The following is a 22,858-nucleotide window of genomic DNA, read 5'->3' as shown; positions in this document are numbered from 1 at the left end:
TTCTGGAGTGAGGATGATGCTAGAGAGAGCCCTGCTGGCCATCAACGGACATGCAGCGTGAGGGGGAACAGACTTTGGGTTATGGCACTGAGCCTGGGGGATCGTCATTACTGTCACACACTTAGCTGTGCTGACCGGTCTCCAGGGGGTCCACAGAAATCCCCTCCCCTTCACCACCCTGTGTTAGCGGAGTGAGTGCCCCAAGATGTTGCAAGCCTTGCCCAGACAGAGAGCGTCTGTCCTTTATTGACCACTTCTATGGAAGTCTGGCGAGGAAGGACCCCCCCCCCACATTCAAGTTGGTTCTGAGCTCTGATCAATTCAGCCAAGCTGGGGCTCAGCCTGGGCTTGGCATTGATGGGGCAAGTGATGGGATACACAAAGCCACAAATTAGAAGGTTCTCCTCCTGACGATAGAAGCACCAATGTCCTTGTACTCCTTGCTGGTGACCCACATGTCCTTGAAGGTGGACAGCGAGCACAGGATGGAGCCGCCCAGCCAGGCGCTGTGTATGGAAGAGGGGCAGCTGGACACCTGGACAGGGCAGAGGACGAAGGGTTGGGGGAGAGCAAGGGGAGGGGGAGGAATGGAAGGGTTGGGGGAGAGAGGGGAAGAAGCCAGAATCAAAATACTACTCCAAATTTGGGACAAAAAATTGCAGCCCCTGAGCAAACCTAGTGGATGGTCATTTCTTCCCTCCCTGCACATACCGGTTATGCCAATTTTCGAGGATGCTTGTTGGTCCCCACATGTCTGCCTGTGGTTTAAACTACAGGATAAGAGAGGCAAGAGCAGAAAGGACTCACCCTTGGCTCTCAGACTCACTCCAAATCACATGACACATCTTCAACTTATTCAAAGTCTATGTGGAAGGCATATGTGTTTTGCAGAAAAATTAGAAAATACAGAGGAGCACAACAAAACCCACAGGGAATCAAAGAACCTGGAGAGATCCCTGTCGCTTCATACTCAGGCTCGGCGAGGACTGACACCTTTGATTCTGGGAGAGCGGGGCTTCCGACCCAAGCCCAGAGCCCTCTGTGCTGGGAGGAGCCACACATCACCACGCCCATCCCCAGGTGGGACCCCTGAGGCTCCAGGCTAAATGCCCCTGCTCAAGGACAGACAGGTGCCGTCCTCCTGCGTTCACAGACTTTCCTAAAGTCATGTAGACACCCCACACCGGAACAGCCTTATTCTAAAACAGCAAGGCAAACGCCTGGCTGCAGAGTCAGTGGGGAAAAGGGATTTGGAGCAAGGACTTGGAAAGCCCAGGGTCTGGCTAGAGGATGGCTTGATGGAGGACAAGGTATCAGGTTCGGTTATTCTCGCTCTGTTGCACCACAGGACCCTGCCTGGCTGGGAGGCATTTGTTGCTGGTGGTAAGGAAAAGAAATATTGCAGAAATTTTAAAGGAAAAAAAACAAACAAGGAAGTGTCAGAAGGGGGAAAAAGAGCACGTTCAGTGTCAGGCATTGGGTAGAGGAGAGAGCCAGTCCCCAGCACCCAGAGTCCCCATCTGTCTTTGCTGCTACCAGTAGGCTGTCACCTGTAAGAGTCACCTACTCCATCTGTGTCTTCTCTGGACACACACACAAAAGCAAACAAAGCCTGCCCCAAACTGGGGGTGCATTTATGCATTTGGAAGCACGCAACACAACACAAAATGCCCAAAGGGTTGAGATAAGCAATAATATGCTTAAAAAAAGAAAGAAAGAGAGAGAGATAGACGAAAAAGAGGAAAAACCACAAACAGCTGGGAAACATTTGCAGAATGAGTCACCTTCAGTAGTCATTACAGAAATAAATAAGAAAAATGATTTGCTTTCCATCCATTCAGTTGGGATGAGTCTCTTAAAAACCATGGTGTCATGCAAAACGGGGCGGAGCCAGGGAGGACCAGGTGTCCAGTTAGGCAAGGAATAAGTCACGAGGTGAGGATGGTCGGGTGCAGAGTCAGTACTCCTGGGGTAGGGCTGCATGGTAGCAGGGGCAGCCATGCCTATAGGGATCATAACATTGACACAATGTAACAGCAAACACAAGAGACAGACTTTCAGCATCACTGGGTCAACATGGCGTGTGGGTCAACTATCCTTCCATTTCCAAAAAGGCAAAGTAAATAAATAAATAAAGAGCAGCCCTCTGTCCCCATGCCAGGACGAGCAGACACGGGTGCACCACTGTCTGTCTTGTGCCGACCAGCCCAGAGCCCGGCTACTCCGTAGGTTCCAACAGGCTTTTGCTGTGCACACATTTCTGGCTCAGGAAATCCACATCTAGAAGTGGATCCTAAGGGAAAAGCCATTCAAAAGAAATAAGGGGAAATCACGACTGAGGTTTTATCCCAAGCACGTCGTTCGAGCAGGATCCTGGTTGCTGGGAGGTTTGATGGCTTTCCAAGTTGGCCTCGTGGGAACCAGCTCTTCTCTGAAGGAGGATGAGCTCCTTTTAGGGACAGAGTTTTTCTCTCCTTCAGAGGGAGGGTTTCACGTGCTCTACCTCCCGTCCCTTCCACGGAGAGTGCAGATGGGGGGAACGAGGCTGTGGCACAGCTGAGTCTCAACCCAGTTAAGGGGACCAGTTGCACCTTCCAGCCTCATGCCGAGAAGTTTGGGGGGTACTGGGAGGGGTTCCTGAGGACTCAGAAGAGGGGTGGATGGAAGAGCTTGGTCCACAGCTCAGCCCAGCTGTAGGGGAAGGGGAGCAGTCAAATTCCCACAGCAGAGGGGGTCAGGTCGCTTTGCACAAAGGCAGGATGTGACACTCCCTTTCCTTCTGTTCTGGGCTAAGCCATACTTTACATTTGCATTCAGTGAAGGCTCACTGTGGGCAACAGCCCCGAGTGCTCTCAAGAGGCAAGAGAAGGGCAGTGGCCAGCACACGAAGGGCGCAGGACCTGCACAGGGAGGCCGAGGGGTGAACGGTTGAGATGTCGCCTGCAAAGGAGTGAGGGGGCGGCGGGCTGCGGGGGTGACGAGGCAGGCCTGCGGTAGGTTGCCAAGATCACGGACGTCTTTGCAGCCTACGCTCAGGTGAGGCACACCGCAGACTCAGGAACTACTGGTGGGGCACACGGCTCTCACAGCAGCGCGGGCGGCAGCGAGCATTCGGGCGGGGGCTGCAGGTGTGGAGGAAGGAGGGCGGGTCGTGGTTTCCCCTGTGCTGCGGCATCCTACGCTATCCACACAAGGGGCCTGAGACCGTGCAAGAGAGAGAACTTGCTCCTGTCCACTTGTTCCAGCTGGAGAGTCTGCTTTCCTCGGGGTTCCCGATTCTGGTCTGTCATTCCAGTGACTGCCTGCCCCGGGGGGAAGGAGGGACAGACGCCACCCGGAAAGAGGATGGCTGCTCTGGGCTTGCTCTCACGGTGCGCCCTGGTCCACCAAGTCAGGCTGGGGCGGAGGGAGGAAGGGAGGGGATGCCAGAGAGCAGGTGGGGCTCTGGGCAGGTGGCAGAAGATACCCTGAGGGCTGAGCCAGAAAGTTCTCCTGGAGAGGGCCCTGCCTGCCAGCAGATCTGAAATCCGGCTGGCAGGGATGGGAAGCTCAGGGAATGGGATTCAGTCCGTCCACACTTCCTGCCTCTGGGCCCTGGGGGGAGGAGGGTGTATAGCAGAGTGTCCTGTGGAGTCCGGGGAAATGGAGTCGACGGGTCTGGAGGGACAGAAGTTCCGACACAGCGGCTCAGCCCCTGCGCCCCCGGGCTGCTGTGTGCCCGTACCTCCCCCTCCCAGGGAGGATGCAAAGGGGGGCCGTGAGCACCGGCCACAGGGCACGAGGGAGCTGGCGTCTCCCTGCCGGGGGCTCCCACGAGCCCGCCGCAGAAGCACCCATGAAGGGCACCTGTGCGGCTGGTCCAGGAGCCCGAGGCCCAGCTCTGAGATGAGCCACTGTGTGCAGCAGAGGCTGTGAGGCCAGGAGTGAGCAAAGAGCAAAGCTGGAGGACAGCTGGGGGGAGGGCGGCCCTTGGCCCAGGGTCGCTGACGGGGGAGAGGCCATTATTGAACCCACAGTGCCTGGGCGACTCGGTCCCTCCAGCCCCGGCCAGCCAGGCAGGGCTTGTGCTGGAGCTGATTCGGTCCAGAGGGGACAGAGGGGAAGGGACGCTCTTCACTGTGCGAACGGGGCCGGAAATTCTAAACCTGGGACCCAGACTTTGCTTACATGTTCTCTGCCACGACCCTGAGCTACAAAAAAAGAAAAGCAGTTTTGGAAAATGGGGTTGGGAAGAACTCAGTCTGAAAATCCTGCCCGCTGTGGGATTCACGCCCACGACATTCCGGAGAAAGCACGGCAAGGGGACAGCGAGGGACCGGTGGACCCCAGCGCCGGGCAGGGGTGAACGCGTAGACACGGTCCTGGTCTCAGGGCGCGGAGGGACTCTGGGTCATCGTGTCACCGTGGACAGCTGCCGTCACACGTCCCTCACACCTGCGGGGAGTACGAGCCCGAGAGGAGCCTTCCCCGGCTGCGGACCCCGGCTGCGGACCCCGGCTGCGGACCCCGGCTGGCCGCGACGCGTGGCTGTCGGCTCGCCGGCTGCGACAAACTAACTCGGGCGAGAGGCGCGTCGCCGCGGAGACGGTGCGTGCCGCGGGCAGGGGTGGGAGGCTCTGCGGGAACTCCTTCTACTCCACTTACCTGGAAACCTAACACTTCCCTAAAAAATAGAGGCCGTTCATTTAAAACGAAACACATAGAGAACAATTCACACGGGAGGGCGGGGCGGGAAGCCCGTGCAGGGGCAGAGCCGGGCGGGGTCCCCGCTTCCCTCCCGCAGGTGACCAGCTTTAAGGCAAGACTCTGGGCCTTTTGCGCCCGCCCCGAGAGCGGGTCTGTGTCTGCACCGTCACCTCCCCTCCCCTCCGCCTCGGCCACCTGAGCTGGTTCTCCGGGTCTACGTCCCTCCCTGGGGTCTCCCTGGCCTTAGAGCCCCTCGCGGGAACACGGGCCCACCTTGCAGCTGCCGGCCCGCGCCCCGCCCCCACGGTCGGCCCCGAGGCCGCCCAGCCACCCTCACGCAGCGTCTCAGCTCTCAGCCCCCCACCCCCTGCGGACCCCTCTTTCTGGAGGCAGAGCCCTGGGCTGCCCCTGGGGCCGCTCCCTCGGCCGGCAGAGCTGGCTCAGATACCCCGTGTCTCCTCTGCGCCTTCGAGCATCTTCTCTGGGGGACCCACTCTGACGCCTCGCCCTTCCTCCCCTCGCTGCCCCCCAGCCGGCGGCTGACAGCCTCTCCTAACACACTATTTCCCAGCGTGTTGACTTGTCCTGCTTACGGCTCCCTCCCCCGACTGGAATGGAAGCCACGGATTCTCCTGACTTCGGTTCACGGATCCCTCCCCAAGCCCCCGCCCACGTGCCAGGCACACCAGGAACCCTGGGATTCTAGAAATATCTGTGACCTGAACGCAGGAAGTCTCCAAAGGGAGGGTCGGGGGTGGGGGGACACCGTACCTTCACGTTGATGGTGGGGGAGACCAGGGCGGCTATTTCCCTCTGCAGCCGGAAGCGCAGGCCGGGACAGCAGCCGGTGCCGCCGGACAGAACCATGTGGCCAAAGAGAATCTTCCAGAGGGCAGGGCTGCAGGAGCTGACACTCCGGAAGGCCTTCATGTGGATGCCCAGGCTGTTTCTCCCTGTAGAGACGTGGGGACGGGAGGGGGAGGCAGAGGCGTGGGGACCGGGCATTCAGCCCGCAGCACCCTCAGGCTCATTCCTCCGTGGCTCCAGGAAGGGGCAGACTGAGCTGGGGGGTGGGGGTGGGGCAGACACCAGCACCGTGACCCCAGGGTTCTAACGGATTTCAACAACATGGCACAACCCTGGGCCTCAACAGCCAGCAGCCGGGTAACTAAGTATCCGTTCTCTGCTGTCCTCCAACGTGGTGTGTATCCGAATGTGACTGGCGGTTATTACTTTTAATGCCATGCTATCGATTACTTGCTCAGGTGGCCTGAAGAATTATACTGATTCCTCCTTTTTTTTAAAAAAAAAAAATTAACTTTTTAGTGAGGTATAATTGGCACCAACATTGTATTAGTTTCAGGCTTACAACAGAAGGAACTGATGTTTGTGTCCGTTCTGGAATGATGGCCACAATGTGTCGACTTAACACTGTTTCCAGACTCATCATTAGTCCCTATACTCAAACACAACTCTGATGGCAGCAGCCCTTAGAGACAGGGGCACGGTGCCTCGATTTCCTCGTGTGGGATAGCGTCTACCTCCTGTGCAGCTTCGGGGTGAAGTCTGCAACGGTGGGCCTTCTGGAATCATCCGGGACGTGGCAGGTCCAGCGAGCACGAGCTCAGGCTGCAAAAACTCCACTCTTGTCAAGGTGTCAGCTGTGTCCCTGCTCACTGAGGTCGACCCAGACTCGGGGGGGTGGGGGATGTGAATTCACACCGCAGGGGAGGGACTCCCTTCAGTGTCGGCTGCATGGGTCCACTTAATGTTTTGGGGGCACGTGCCATGTTTGAAATCTCTGTCTCCTGCATAGTCCAACGGGAAAAGCAGGGACGCTTTTCACCTGCTCACCCACACTAGGTGTAAAAGTCATGTCCTTACAAGGCACGCATCCCAAGGAAGTGGCTTAGTCCTTCTATTCCCCCCGTCTCTTATAAATGTCAGCAATTATTTTAAAAAATTGATTCCAAGAAATATTTAGTTTTCTGTGACAACCTGGAAATCTTGCCAGTCAATGGGGATTTTATAATCCATCGCTTTTTTCCCATCCTGTCCTGCCTGCCGGGGAACTTAGCCAACTGAGTTCTTGTTTAAGACGTCCGGATCAGTGCGGCTGCTTTCCCAGTCTGGCCTTCGTAAACAAGGCTGCAGAGAAGGGGAAGCGCGCATACACAAAGGACTACGACTCAGACATAAAAAGGAGAGAAATCTTGCTATTGGCAGCAACACGGATGCAGCTAGAAGGTGTAAGACGAAGTGAAATAAATCAGAGAAAGACACATATCCTGTGATTTCACATGAATGAGCAATTTAAGAAACAAAACAGATGAACAAAGGGAGGGGGGAAAAAAACCAGAAAGACAAACCAAGAAACAGAGCCTTAGCTGCAGAGAACTCGCGGATGGTCCGCAGAGGGGAGGTGAGCGGGGGATGGGGAAGCGGGAGGTGGGGACGAAGGGGTGCGCCTGTCGTCAGGAGCAGCAGCGGATGTCTAGCGTCACCGGGTCAGCATATTGTACGCCTAAAACTGACACAACACTGCATGTTCACTATACCAGAATTTTTAAAGAAATCCCTCCATCGGCCAAACGTTTGAAGGTCCTTCCAGATCTATGGTCTCAGCTCTCCTGATCTGTCTCCATTTATATATTTCAAATGATTTTGTGAGTAGGGGGAGTAGGACTAACACGTAACGGAAGACTCGTGCGGTCCTGCGAAGGACCCAGGGACACCTGACACCGTTCGGTGTTCTGCACTGGGTTTCCTCGTCTCTAGCAGAACGGCGTCAGATGTGAGGGGACGGAGGCCTCCAGCCCACGAACAGGGGCCGCCGAAGTCACAGGCGCGCGCACACGCTTAGTAAGTGACCGCGGAGGTCCCAGCACTTCTGAGAGGGTCTCCAGCTTGTACTCGGAGCAACGGTCCCTCCTGCTGCTGGGCTCCGTCCCCCTTCCTGTGGCCCCGCGGTCCGCGTCTGGGCTCACCCGGGTCCCTTCCTTCCACTCACCCATGAGGTCTGCCTGGAAAAGCCCTTCGGGGCAGAGGAACTTCTCCGGCCCCAGGGTGATCTCCTGGCCGTCGGGCAGCTGAAACTTCCGTGCGTAGGAAGGAGAGCTGGCTTTCATTTTTTCCTTCTTGAAGTCCGAAGCCACGTAGCAGCATTTTTCTTTTATGTCCCGGATGTACTCCCAGTCACCTATGGGGGACAGGAAAGGGCGTGACCTGGATGGTTCGCAGGAACATTCTGTCCCCCAGGGAGCATCTTCCTGGAGACTCGGCTCCTCCGGGTGGGGACGCGGCGCCAGGATCACAGAACTCATTCCCGCGTCCAGCTCAGATCCCAGCCGCTCTTGGTCTGTGCCGTGTGCTGGGGCCCAGGCCTGTGGACGAGAATGGTGGATCAGAGGGTCCTAAAGTGTGACACCAGCGTTTGGGAAACATCAGCATCCTACGTTGATTTCTACTGTGTACGGTGTGTGTTCTTAGGGGGTTGGAAAATCAAACCCAGTCTTGGCATCTGTTGAAGTACCGGCTGCTGTGGGCGCGCCCATGCCGACCTGCTGTGAAGGTCGGCTGCAAACAGCTCCCAGCCGCCCCCTCCTGTGGACAACCGCCCAAGCTGGCCAGGCCCCCTGACTCGGAAACATCTGGAAGGTCACACCCTCCCACCTTCTGGGTGGCTGACCATGGGATTTAGAGCCTGGAATGTCTTTCGGTGTTACGGTTTTCTATTTTGCCTACCACTACTTTTGAATTTGGATCAGAGCTCCCAGCACCTGCCTGCCTAGAAATCCCCCCGATTCTTCAGCCCACTGACACCCGGCGTCGGCCTCCACCCTTCCCCCTAAACCGCTCCGTCTGCGTCCGTCCTGCCTTCCTTCTTCCAGAACCCTGCCACTCTGCTCAGTTCTTCCTCGGCTTCTGCCCTCCAGAAGCTGGTGTTGCCGGCCGCTCCCTTATCTCTCCCCTCTCGCTCCCTGGCTTCTGGGACCTTGCAATCTCCTGGAAGTTCCCTCCTCCTCACCTGCTCTGGGCTTTGGTGAGACGAACCTAGGTTGAAATCCTGCCTCTGCCATTCACCAAATCTGGCTTTATGCAAGTTCGCTCTCTTGTTAGCCTTCCCTTTCCTCATCTCTAAGATTGGGATTAATCTCCTCTCCCAGGATGGCCATGCAGATGGGATGAGACAATGCACATAGGATCTTGGTAAGTGTGAGCTGTCCACAAAGTGCTTGCCTTTGTCCTGGCTGATCCTTCTCACTTCCCCTTGCTTTCTTCTAATCACTGCTGTTCTGAAGCGTTCCATACTTTGTGTGGCTTTGGACACAGACCTCTGGCCTGGGAAGACCACTGCAGGCTAGTGGGGAACGGGTGTCACGCAAGTTAGATGTCTGGGAACCTAGCGCAGGAAGTGGGTGAAAAGTGGAACAGACGCATCCTCATCTGGAGTCCTTGGGTTCATATCCCAGGGGATACACCTGCTAGTCATGGGATGTTGAAGTCACCTACTTCTTCTAAGCCTCTTCCTCTTGCAGGGGAGATAACTAATCCCCCTCCTGGTGTCAGAGCATGAAGCAATGACAGGTAGTACGTGAAGTGTTTGCTCAGCCAAGTGTCTTGCACGAAGTAAGCACTGTGTAAAGCTTAACCAGTCATCATCGTCACTGTCACCATCAACACCGTGGTCATCCTCATCAGCACCATCGCCACTACCACTAGTGACTGCAGCGGGAGAGGCATAGATTTCGGCTTCACCACCATCACCACCACCATCACAATCACTAAATGGAGCTGTTTGTAAAACTTGAACCATGTTTAAGTAGCTTTAGCTTTGCAAGTTGAGGGCTACAGGTTAAGTAAGCCAAGCGGGCAATATTACACCCCAGGGACCGGATCACCTGGCCAAGAAGAGCAACGTCCTACCTCTGCTCACCAGCGAGTGCCCACTGTCTGTCAATAGTTGCAGGAGGTACAATGTTAGGTCTTGGCCCGCTATGTCCATCTGGATGGTCGACTGATGCAGGGGACAGCCATCAATGATGGGCACAAAGTATGTCATTCCTTCTCCAGATTCAATAGTTGTTCCTAGACACAACAAAGAGAACACACCAGCATTATAAGGCAGGGTTCATGACATCCCTTGTCGATTGTCAAGCCTGCAGGAAGAGAGGGTAAAGGGGGAATCATTGGAGGGAAAGCAAAGGGCCTAGGGAGAAAACTTTCTTCTGTAGGGCAGCGTGCAAGGATAAAGCTTATCCAGACCAGACCAGGGACCAACTGGTTTGGACAGAAAACCTGCAAATATTCTTGTTAAACCAGACATACAGATGTCAGCAGCAGTTGCCAAAGGGTAGAAGAGGAAGATGAATGTTCTGCTCTTAACAGCTTTTCCCTAAAAATCTGGGTATCGATGCAGGAAGCTGGGACTCTCTGGGTGGCACCTGGATCGCAGAAGAGTCTGGATGCAGTGGGAGGGGCACATGTTTCGGTCAGCAAAGCAAACTACATCTCTCTGTGCTAGTCCAAAAGTGCTGTGGTCATGGAAACCCAGGCTTCACTTTGTGTGAAATGGTGATTCACGGCGCCACCCAGAGCAGATCAGAGGTCTGGCTGGTTGACCTCTTTCACGTGCTGGATCTGGTAACCAAGGATTTCACATTCAAAATGAAGCAAAAATGAGTCAAGGAGACTTCCTCATCTAGCTAAGTAAGGTAGGGAACAAAGAGTCGGTCCCCCCCATACACACCTAAAACAGAAATACAGGAAACAATAGTTTTCAAGATACTGGGCACCAAACAACAAAGGATGGTCTCAACGGTCCCGAGAGACAGGACATCACAAGGAGAGAACATGGCAGACCAAGATCCCTCGGAAACACAGAGACAAAACTCTTAATTTTAGCAAATATACGCAAAGGATAACATGTCATGACCAAATGGGTTTTATCTCAGGACCGCAAGGTTGTTTTAATATTCAAAAATCAATTAATGTAATTCACCATGTAAAGAAATAAAAGGGAACGTTCCACATGATCTGATCAGCAGAAGCAGAAAAAAAATCATTTGACAAAATCCAACCTCCATTCATGATTTAAAAAGAAAAACATTCTCCTCAAACTAGGAACACAGGGTGACTTCCTCAAACTGAGAGAGGACATCAGTGAAAAACCTAGAAAAACCTACAGCTATCAAGGCTCTCAGTCTTTCAGGGAGAATGAATGATTTCCCTCTGAGGTCAGGAACAAGGCAAGGATGTCTGCTCCCACCGCTTTGATTCAGTGTTGCAGTGGAGATTCTCGCCAGAGCAATGAGGCAAGAAACACACACACACACACGTACACACTAAAAGGCACCCAGTTTGGAAGTAAAGAAGTAAAATTACAGACGGCATGGTTGCCTAAGCAGAAAATCCTACCAGCACTAGTAAATGAGTTTAGTCAGGGTGCCAGCATTCAATATCAGTATACAAAAGCCGATTGTACTTCTATATACTTGTGCTGCCCAATTAGAAATTGAAATAAAGTTACCATTTATAATAGAATCAAATTGATGAAATACTTAGAACAAATCCAATGAATGATTTCTACGACTTTTACACTGTGAGCGCAAACTACTGCCAAGAGAAATTAAGAAAACTTGGGAGTTATATCATATTTATTACTCAGGAGACACAATGTTGTTAAGATGTCAGTTTTCCCCAGCCTGATTTATAAATTCAACGAAATTCTGATCAAAACCCAAAGACACTTTTTTGGTAGAAATTGACAAAATGATTCTGAAATTTATATTCAGGAACCTGGAATGGTCAAAATGTTATTTTTTTTTAAAAAGAGACAAAAGGTATAGCACTATTACCTTATTTTAAGACTTATTAAGCTCCAGTAAACAAGACAATGTGGTATCAACCTACGGGTAGACAAATCGATCAATGGGACAGAACAGAGTATAGAACTAGATCCACATGTATATGGACAACTGATTTTCCCAAAAATGCACGGAGATAATTTAGTGAAGAATGCAGGGTCTTTTCAACAAATAGTGTGGGAACAACCGGACATCTATGTGCACCAGAAAAACACTCGATTCGTACCATATTCTATATACACATCTGTATTCCACACTGAGATAAATCATAGCAGAAAAGCTTTGGGTTCAGTGTGTGTTTCTTAGAGTATTATACCAAAAGCATAACACACACACACACACACACACACACAAGGGGTAAATCGGACTTTAGTGACATTAAAAACTTCAGCTCTTCAAAGCACATGCTGAAGAAAATGAAAAGCCAAGCCAGAGACCAGGGGCAAGTCTTTGTAAAACATATACCTGGTGAGGGACTTGTACTGGGAATACACAAAGAATTCTCAAAACTCAAAGATGAACAGAACAGCTCAGGGGCCTCTGGGTTGTTCAGCGGGTTGAGCATCCGACTCTTGATTTCAGCTCAGGTCAGGATGTGGGGAGTCTGCTTGTCCCCTCCCCCGCCCACGTGTGCTCGTTCTCTTTCTCTCAAATAAATAAGTAAATAAAATCCTAAAAACAAAACAAAAAAAAAGATGAAGAACTCGTGAAAATCTGGCAAAACATATGAACAGATACTGCACCAAGAGATACAAGGGGGTGTCAAATTAGCACCCAAAGGCACGTTCCCTGCCCCTGCTTGTCAGGGACCTACAGGTCAAAACCCCAGCGAGATGCCCTGTGTGCCTGCTAGAAGGGCTGCCACGAAGAACACTGGCCACGCCACGCTCACGAGGCTAGCGGAACGCAAGCCCAGTGTGCAGTCATGCTGGGAGCTAGCTTGGTGGATTTTTTAAAAAGTTAAAATACTCCTCCATTCTGACCCAATCATTTGGCTTCTAGGTATTTTTACCCAAGTGAAATGAAAGCGTATGTCCATGCAAAGACTTACAGGCAAATACCCACAGCAGCACTATTTATAGTAACTCCCAACTGGAAAGAACCCAACTGTCCATCCGTAGGTAAATGAATCTGCAAAGTACGGGGCATTCACACAATGGTATATTGCTTGGCGATACAAAAAAATGCACTATTGATATAAACGGCAGCACAAATGAATCTCCAAAGAATTATTTTGGGGAGGGGGAAGCCATAGACAAAAGAGAACATACCCCACAGCGTTTGTACAAAATTCCAGAATTTGCAGACTCATGTGAGGACAGATTGGAGCGGGGCAGCGTGGGGAGTGGGGGGAAACGTCTAGGAGCGTCAAATACTTCTGTTATCTTGACTGATCTGACGGCAGCCTGAGTGTGTGCACACGTCGAGAGTTCTCACACTGCGCGCCTTCGTCACTCGGACTTAGGTGCACACCGATGACACCTCGATGAAGCTGTTCCGGAACAATGTGAGATGACTGGAAACAAATGGCTTATCCAGGAAGGGAGGGCCGTTGGGAGGAGGGCCGCGCACGGTGTGTCTTGTGGACCCTTCTCTTTATTTATTATTTGGCAGGGAGGAAGGGGACAGGCGTGGGCTTCAAGAGGGCCACTCACCAGAGGTCTGGCCGGAGGCGTAGAGGGACAGGACTCCTTGGTTGGCTAAGTGCAGGGCAGGCACGTTGAAGGTCTCAAACAGGATCTGTGGAGAAGGAACGGGAAGCAGTGGCTGTCAGGCCAGTGTACGGAAGAGCTGGTGAGTCTGCCCCTGGTTCTAGGACACTCGGAGCCCCTCTGCAGGGGCACCTGGCTCCCCCAGAGAGCCAGACACGGAGTCAGAGCGCAGACCGGCCTTCATCCCAGCTCTGGCGCAGGAGCTCTGGGGCGCTGTTTCCCAGTCTGTAATGTGGGCTTGCACCCTTCCCAGGGACCCTACAGGGCAGACCCACAGACCGTCACGGGACTGAGGGGTTTCCATCGTCTTCTCGGCCACCGTGTCATCATGATGCGGACGATGCTGAACTCCCAGTGCCTCTACGGAGTCCACATTGCCCCCTCCTCGCTTCTGTTCTTTCTGCTCTTAGACGACAGGCAGACGTTACACGAATCCCAACACTTAGACATGGGGTGATTTACTTGTTTTATGATACAGACCACAAACTCTCCATTACTGTGTGCTACCTGCGCACCAGACGCTTAGTCCACACACAGCTTGGTCCAGAACGCTGTCCTAGGCACTGACTGCACACGGGGCTGAGGGCGCGGGCGGGGAGACACATCCTTGCTTCGGCTGCCCAAGGCGTCCCCCTTATTATGGATGTTGTCCGTACACATGGGAGACCAGCAGACAAGAATGTTAGGGAGGAGGTGGCGGGGTGGTAGGCAGGGCACTGCCTCCGTGAAGTTGGCTGATGAGGAAATGATTCTCCGCAAGGTGGGGACACTGGGGTCTAGAAGACTTCAAAGTTCTTCTTCTCCTCCTCCTTTTTTTTTTTTTTTGATTTGATTTATTTATTTGACAGAGAGAGAGAGAGAGATCACAAGTAGGCAGAGAGGCAGCAGAGAGAGAGGGAAGCAGGCTCCCCGCTGAGCAGAGGGCCCGATGCGGGGCACGATCCCAGGATCCTGGTATCATGACCTAAGCCAAAGGCAGAGGCTTAACCCACTGAGCCACCCAGGCACCCCTCAAGGTTCTTTTGATGGGGACCAGCACACAGTCCCTCGGACAACTGAACAGCAAACTGTGTCAGGCACAGCTCCAAGCCTGTCAGGCGGGGCCACCAAAGGGTTGCACGTCAGGACAGGGTGTCAGCCAGCTGGAGCTGTCAGGGCGATCTGATGGACGGCCAGCAGGGTGCTTAGCTGGGTTTGGAGGGATCCCTATGGATTGGCTCTTGGGCATGGGGACTGTCCCTCATTGTTCGGTACCCAGTTCTGGGGCAAGTAGGGCAGGTCTACCATGGCCCTGGAGGGGGACAGGACCAGCAGGGAAGGGGTTGGGGTGTGGGATGCTGAAGAAGTGAACCAGCTGCCCTCTAGCAAAGACCCCGAAGCCCAGGAAAGACAGCATTTCAGACAATATTGCACGGAGTTGGTCCATCCCTGGGTGTGCGACTCGCTGCTGGGGTCACTGAGCTCGTGTCTGGGGGTAGCTGTCTGTGCGGGCTTGGGGGTTTACCCACGAGAAGCAAAAACACGTGTTCATGCAGAGACTGATTCCCGCCTATTCACACTGGCCTGAGGCCAGAGGTCACAGAGCTTGGAAGGGTCTTCGGGGATCCCGCAGTCGGACTTGCGTCTTACAGATGAGGGCACTGAGGCAGCATCTACTGAATGCTCGAGGGACACAGAGCACGGCGACACACACTCCAGGGCATCGACTCATCTCTCTTATCATCCTTCTGATAAGGAAATTAAGACACCGTGGGGAGGAATCCGCCCAAGGTCACACAGGCTGGGAGAGCCGGGGCCAGAATCCGGCTCCTCCCTGTACCCCAGGCTGCTCCCGTCCTCAGCTTCTCTGCTGGGACTTGCCCCAGCCATCCTGCTAATGCAGATTTACTCCCGGAGAAGCCCGCCCTGCCCTTCTCAGACTGTGGGAGGCTGCCTTCCATCCTCGTGCACAAGTCCCACCTTTCTAGATCATTCTCTGCCCTGGGCTGTAGTCAGAGGCTCCCCTGCCCTGGGCAACCCACAGGGTTCCGCCCACAGGGACCCGGAGGGAGGTCTGAGGGAGTCAGGAGAGGGGATGTCCCTGCTCCCTCCCTGCTGCTCCCTCCAAGGCCACAGCTCCTGGCAGAGGCCCTCTCAGGGCTCCGAACCATTTGTGGCTCTGCCAAGTTTAGGGGACAACGGCTCCTCATTACTGGCCCAGAACTCTGCACAAGCTCCCGTCGCTGTGTTAAAACTTACGCTCGCCTTTGTATGTAATCTCTTCGATAAAGTCTCCCCAGAACGGCCCCATGTGAGGGTCCCTCTGCTTTCCTACTGGGATCTTGATGTAATTAGGGGGTGAATTCAGAGAGAGTGAGGGCAGAAAGGCAGGCAGGCAGTGGGCCCAGGAGAGGTGGGGAAGGGCCAGAGACAGGCTGGGGGGCCCATACGATATTTCATGCGAGGTTAATTTTAGGTGTCAGTTTGACGGAGGCCTGGGGATCCCAGACAAGCGGCCGATAGTCATTCTGAGGGTGTCTATGAGGGTGTTTGGGGGTAACATGAGCATTTAGATGGACAGATGGCGTAACGCCCGTTACTCTCCCCAGGGTGGGTGGGCCTCATCCAATCAGTTGAAGATCAGAGTAGACCAGAAGGCTCCAGCCTGCTGACTCCCTGTGCACATCCTGGGGCTTGTCAGTCTCCATAACCACACGAACCAATCCCGTAGACCACGTCTCTTTCTATGTCTCTCTGTGTGTGTGTGTGTGTGTGTGTGTGTGTGTGTGTGTGTGTGTCCCACCATTCTGATTCTCTGGAGAAACCTAAGACAGTTTGGGATTCACACATCCCCCTCCCGCAGGAGACAACCCTGCTTCTCTCTTGTTCCCCCAGCTCACTGGGTCCCTGATGGGCACATGGGGTTCTCAGATCGGATTCCTGCCGTTTCAAGGCCATGGGCTTTGTGCCCCTGTCCGTGTGGAGCCCAGCAGTGGCCCACTTCTGTGATCTCCCCGTCCGCGTGCAGAGGAAGATTCCTTGGCCCCCTCCAGGCTTTGTTTTAAACAAGGCACAGCTCACACCTGTGCTCCGATTGCTGGTGCTCTGTTTCTGGGCCGCGGAGCACGCCTCCTCCACGTGCAGGCGGGAGCGTGGGCCCTGGCCTGCCCTTTGGGTCGCTGCTCACTGCAGGAGATGCCACTGGGCTCCAGGGACTCTGGGCCAGGTGGTGGAAACTTGCTGTTTGCTTAATTAGTTCACGGATGTCCTCATTAGTTGTAACTGGAACCTGGACAGCCAGCAGCAGCCCCTGCAGCCACCCTCCCCCGACCTGGACCCCCCTCCAGCCCTAAGGAAGACTCTGCAGCCTTCGGGGGGGACAGCCTCCTTTTTCCACCAGTCTGTCCTTAACGACCTCTGAGAACCAGTTCAATCCAGTTCAACCTGGTCAATCTCTCCACCCTTCCACTAACCCCCTTCCTGGAGAGTGGGCAGGGGGGAAGCTGGGAGCTCTCGAGTCAGGGTTGGACCTCCGAGCAGGCCCCCCACAGGGCAGGACCCAGGGTGAGGCTGTGAGGTCAGGCCTTGAGGTCAGAGGCAGTGGGTCCCCCAGCCCCCTGCCCTGCGGCCTCAGCCCTAACACTTTTGCTCCTAGGCACGCCCGTGTCTCCGTCCGTGCAGCGGGACTTGAATTGCCCTGCCACAGCCCAGCCGTTGGGTCTAACCCAACAAGTCACATTAAACTCGCCGCCCACGGCTGCGCCTTGGTGCACTCTCCCCTGGTGGCCATCATGCTCACTGCTAAAGTCAAAGGGGGAAGATCTGGCCCCTGTCTGCCTCTTGCTCAGCAGAGAGGTGACGCCCCGAGGGCATCCCGAGGCTCAGGAGGGGGCCGGAGCCGCTGCCCTCCCCGGCCCTGCCACCCAGCACCCAGCCCCTTGCCTGTGACATCTTCTCCTTGCTGGACATCGGATTTGAGGGTGGCTCGGTCACCATCAGAGGATGCTGCTCGGGGGCGATGCAGAGCACCTGGTAGAAGGAGTGATGCCAAATCTGCGGCGAGAGAAGGCGACACGGTGTCTCGGTGAGCCCCGGCCCAGCTCCGGCAAGGGGGCAGAGCCTGTCTACACCGCAAGCGGCTTCTGCAGTAGCAGATAGAACTGTGGGGTTCGCTGTGGGGTTCACGGCAGGAAAGACAGCGCGGCTGCGGACGGGACACAGATCCTCCGCGGTGCGCCGTCCCCGAGCAGGGAGGGGGGCAAACAGCGCGGACACGAGCCCCAAGACAGGCGGCGTGGACTGTGGTCAGGCGGGCGCCAGACGAGCGACGAGTTGACGAGCCGTTGCCTCATCTTTAAAACAGAAAATGTTCCCTTCCTCCTAGAGGATCACGAGGACATCACTGATCACCACACGGGACGTTTGTAGAAAGCCTAGGACATTTGTTTCCTGTGGTTGCCATGACAAGTACCACAGCCCGAGCAGCTTAAACTATAGGAATTATTGTCTCCCAGGCCCGGAGGCGGGAAGTCAGCCAGGCCAGGTCCTCTGAGGCCTCTGTCCTTGTGTGTGGACAGCTGTCCTCTCCCTGTGTCCTCACGGGGCTGTCCTCCTGTGGGCATCTGTGTCCTAATGTCCTTTTCTTAGAAGGACCCCGGTCAGATCATATAAGGTCCGTCCTAGTGACCTCATTTTACTTTAATTGCATCTTTTAGGACTCCATCTCCAAATACGGTCACATTCTGAGGTGCTGGGGGTCAGGGCTCCAACAGAGGAAACTGGGGGACACGGTTCAGGCCATAGCACCCAGCAGAGTGTTCAAGAAGCAATGATTAGTTATTCTGGACAAAGGTCCTGCCTGCCTCTGGGGAGGGAGGCTCCATGAAGAATCGAAAACAGAAGTCAGGGACACCCTCCCTGGGGGAAGTTCTGGGGAGGGGAGCGTCTCAGCAAAGGGGGGCCTGGGGCCGGGCCACGAAGCACAAACAAGAGGTGCCTGGCAAACAGCAAAAGCCAGAGGGGTGGGCTCGTGGCTGGACATCCAGCCGCGGACGGATGGGAGCAGGGATGTGGCAGGATCAGATGGAGGAGGGGCACTCAGCAGGCTGTGTGGGGGTGAACTGAGGGGTGAGGCAGGGGGACCGGCCCCAAGGGGAGGACTGTTGCCATGATCCTGGTATTCGGGCAAGAACCGAACCAAGGGCCGGAACCAGATGAAGAAGCGCAGGAAGTCCATTCTATAGGGCTCAATGATGGGACCGGGTGGGGAAGGAAGGGTGGAAGCCGCAGCCCAGGTGGCCGGGGTCCCCCGAGCTGGTGGGCTACGCACTCCAGATCTGTCTACACCGCTTCAGTTTCTGCATCCCCTTCCACACACTCCTGGAGGGCTGCGGTCACGCCCCAGCCACCACCTCAGCTGTGCAGATAAGAAGAGCGTTTGGGAGGGACCCTCCCACAACCACCCTCCAAGACGGCCCCCAGGGACACACGCCTCCCGGCATCCAGCCTGGGGCAGACCTTGCCCATGCCAAACCAGGGCTGGCTTGTGTCACCTAGAGAGTACGGCAGAAGCGAGGGCACGTGGCCTTCAGGGCTGCGGCCTACGGCCGTTGCAGCCTTCATGTCGACCCACTCGACTGTTCCCTCTGTGGGAGGCCAACCACCAGGCCGTGAGGACATTCAAGAGGCCCTGCTGAGGGTCCCCAGGAAGTACCACCTTGCCGGCCGCACGGGACGCCGCCTTGGTCATGTCTCCTCCAGCCCCGGTCGAGCCTTCGGATGGTGCGGTCCCATGCGACCCCTGACTGCTGCCTCACGAGGGACCCCCAAGCCAGAACCACCCAACGGAGCTCCTGCCAGATTCCTGACCCACAGCAACCATGAGAGGTACTCGGCGGCCATCGGTGTTTTAAGCCTCTGAGTTTCGGGATGGCTTGTTGTGAGGCACAGAAAGTTAATCTCTCTTCCCAGGGAGCATGCGAGCGTCCACCATATACGGAGACCCGGATCAGAACCTTCCGATCCTGAGACAGAGTCGTCCAATAGCCACACTCATTACATGCGTACTGTGCTGGACTAAGGCATTTTATTCTTACAGTAAAATACACACACCATAAAACTGACCGATCTAACCATTTAAGAAAGTGTACACGTCAGCAGCATGAAGCACTTCACATGGCCACGCAGCCATTGCCACCTCCCGTCTCCAGGAATTTTTTATTGTCCTCAACTAGAACTCTGTCCCCCTTAAGCCCTAACCCCCATCCCCGCTCCCCCAGCCCCTGGCACCCACCGCCTGCTTTCTGTTTCTGTGAATCTGCCGACTAAGGGTGGGATCGTGCGGCGCTTATCCTTTTTTTGTCGGGCTTATTTCACGGAGCGTCGTGTCGAGGTCCAGCCATGTTGTCGCCGGTGTCCAAACGTCCTTCCTTTTCAAGGGTGAGTGATAGTCCGCCCAACGTATCCAGCACATTTTGCTCCCCCGTCCGTCTGCCAATGGGCACCTGACTCGTTCCCGTGTCTTGGCTGTGGTGAGTAACGCCACACTGACCATGGGTATGAAGATGTCTCTTCCTGTCCTTGTTTTCAGTCCTTTAACTTTTGGAAGAACCACCATATGGTGCCCCACAGGGGCTGCACCATTTTACATTCCCACCAGCCACACACAAGGTCCTGAGGCCGCCGCTTGCCATTTTCTATTGTTGCGGTTTTTAAACGGCCGTCCTGGGTGTGGCGTGGAGTAGGGATTCCTTGTCCGTCATTCCTTCAATCCTTGCACGAGTGTGACGCACAAGGAAGAATTAGACCCCTTTCTTACAGATAAGGAAACACAGGGCCAGGGAGGAGGGTTCCTTTTCCGAAATGACACAGAGAGTAAGTCACAGAGACAGGATTCAGGCTCAGGGGTCTGACTCCACAACCTGTGTAGTCAGGAGCGTGATGTAGTATGCGGGGACGGAGAGCCCCGGAGGCCGGGACACCTGCCTCCCCAGGTTCCAGGACAGCGGGAACGCCACCGAACATCCTGGAGCTCATCCCCCACCATGGAAGCGAAGCCCACCTTCTCCATGTTGTCCCAGTTAGTGACGGTCGCCCGGGAGACAGGACGCTGCAGGTTAAGCTCCCGTCGCCTTTTCTGAGCCTCGTCGCCGATGAACCAGTCTTCCTCTTCCATCCCCACCAACAGATTCTGAAAGACACAGGCCAGGACCGATGGGCTCAGAGCCCTGATGTCCCACTGGGGGACTGTTCCAGGTCACAGCACTGGCTGCCGTGGCCTCAAGCCTGAACACAATTTCAAGATGCCGCTAAGAGGTTTTAGCAAATGATCTGCAAGGTAGGAGAGCTCCTGAGGACACTCACCTTGTCTGCTTGCGGGTGGACATGGGCTTTGAGGCCAGCGGTCCCTGGAACTCTGGTACGGCTGTCCCAGGACACACACACTCCTCATGGTCCCCGCCCTCGGTGTCGTCTCCACCGTGGCTCCCCACGGCCCATGGGCCGGACGCCGTGCTAAGCACACCCACAGGCCCCCCCTCACTTCAGCGGCGGCCCGACGTGGCGTGCACGCTTGCATTTTGTACAATAGGAACCTGAGCTCCGGAGGCCATTTGCCCCAAGTCACCCGAGGGCTGAGGCCGGGGAGCGGCGAGCGCATGGGGGTCTCCCGGCCCCGCGGCCCCCACTCTTCGGCGCTGAGCTTGTCGTCTTGAAGAAACAGCCCCGTCCGCCCACCAGCCGGGAGGCAGGCACCTGCTGTTACGCACTCAGAGAGGGGCAGGGATGCTGCTCCCGGCCCCCAGCCGGTCGCACGTCGGAATGTCCGTCTTCACCCAAGCTGCCTGATCAGAAACGTTGCCAGGAACTGCTCCGAGCGATGCAGGGCCCGGGCGCGGGCCTCCTGGGCCCCATGATGTTTGGGGCTCTCAGTGGCCCCACCGCTCCCTCTCAGGATGGGCAAACTCCCCAAGGACGTGACTCTGCACCGCGGCCTCGAGCTCGGCGGGTCCCGCCTCTGTCACGTGCTCACGCAGGGACACAGGCCGGTCACCTCTCGAGCTCCCGGCTCCTCTTCGGGGAGCAGGGACACTGTGGGACCTGCCTCGTAGGACCGCCAGGCTCGTGTCAACCCGAGGACTTACGGTCCTCGCGTGAGCTGGGGGCTCACAGCTGGTGTGTCTGGGGGACGGTGGGGATGGGGCAGGGCCCCCAGAAGGGAGGCGGGAGATCACCCTGCAAAGGCCACGTGGGTGGGAACCAGTCCCATGTCCCATGTGCCGCCCCGGGGAAGGCCCGGAGGACGAGCACGGAATCCGGCCTGCAGATGTGATGGATTAGTCTGCATGAGCTTTCTGAAAGAGTGACTTATCCTGAACATCTGGACACAAAAGTCTGAATTTCTTAGATACCGAATGGCCATACAAGCCAGCAATCCCGCTCCTGGGGACCCACCGGGAGGAGAGCATGGGGCCTCAGACAGATATGGGGACAGACACAGCCCCCTGGCAGCACCGGGCACCCCCCCAAGGTCGAAGCCACTCACGTCGTGTCGAAGTTTCCCGAGGATGGTGGGGAACACGGCCCGGGGGGCCTCCGTGCCCGAGAAGCCCACCTTGCTGAAGCCTGAGCCGTAGTCACAGACGAGGGGCACGTTCATGGCGTCGTACGTGACCCGGGCGGGGCTGCGGGAGACACAACATGGTCATTCGTGCCATTTGCGAGGTGTTCGATCAAGGGGCAGGGGCTAGGCCAGGGTGGACACGGGTTCTGACCTCATGGCACAGCGGGTGTCTCTCCAGACCTAGAGCAGGGCCCTGCCGGAGCCAAGCCATTGTGTGGGTGCTGAGGGCAGGTATCCACGACCATGTGCGGGCAGCTGCCTGGGGACGGCAGGGCTGGGGCCAGCTCCCAGGCTCCAGAGCTCCCGGGTACAGAGCTCCTGCTAGGACGCGGCCTCTGCTGCTTTCTGGCGCAGTCCATGACCTGCTTCACGGGCGCCTCCTTTCCCATTCACTGAGCCAGAGGCTTTAGGCAGGGAGACCCCGGGAGGAGCCGGTGGCCCTGGTGGTCACTGAAGGCTCTCCCTGTGCCCCCACCCCAGATCCCACCTCTCCCAGGGACCCTGCTGGGCTCCTGGCCCCAGGGTGAAGCCGATCCCTCCCCTCCCTTTGCTTCCAGACATCTCCCTTACGTCTCTGCAGGTCTGGAAAGCAGGAGAAGGTACCGAGAAGAAAGTCACGGTCCCCCCCAGCCCCTGCACCTGCAGCTGCCCTGATATGTTTTGATAATTAGTGCAGACCTATTATCTATTGGTTTTTTAAAAATTGATTACCCTCAGAATAAACGAATCCATTTTCTCTTTTGAATACAGCATTTTAACGAAACCTTTATCATCACAAATGTTTTTGTCTCTTTAAGACGATTTTCATTACTTTTCAGGTAGAGAACGTCTGTGTATACATTCATCGTGGAAATAAGAGCTCAGTGTGGGGAAGGAGAAAGCACTTCCCAGAGCCTACGAATCGCCCATGGCCATTGCGAACGCAGGGTGCTTGCCCTTAATGTCCTTGCAAACCACACGGGGTCCCTTTCTTTCCGGTGCCTGAGAACAGCCGT

At 55.5% G+C, this 22,858-nt stretch overlaps 1 protein-coding gene across 1 annotated transcript; it reads right to left on the bottom strand.

Annotated features, from left to right (window-relative positions):
• Window positions 1-391: 391 nt before the first annotated feature.
• LOC122914600 (actin-85C-like) lies at window positions 392-21,899 on the bottom strand. The gene is made up of 8 exons (XM_044261234.1): window positions 21,786-21,899; window positions 20,304-20,432; window positions 17,186-17,296; window positions 13,208-13,292; window positions 9,613-9,774; window positions 7,697-7,885; window positions 5,458-5,639; window positions 392-535 (listed from the first exon to the last, which is right to left on the bottom strand). Exons 1-8 carry the CDS (start codon window positions 21,897-21,899, stop codon window positions 392-394), a joined length of 1,116 nt encoding a protein of 371 aa, XP_044117169.1.
• Between the last annotated feature and the right edge of the window lie 959 nt (window positions 21,900-22,858).

Source organism: Neovison vison, chromosome 7, assembly GCF_020171115.1.
Source record: "Neovison vison isolate M4711 chromosome 7, ASM_NN_V1, whole genome shotgun sequence".
NCBI classification, from domain to species: Eukaryota; Metazoa; Chordata; class Mammalia; order Carnivora; family Mustelidae; genus Neogale; species Neogale vison.
The sequence above is the reverse complement of the archived record's forward strand: the minus strand, read 5'-3'. Positions and strand labels throughout refer to the sequence as shown.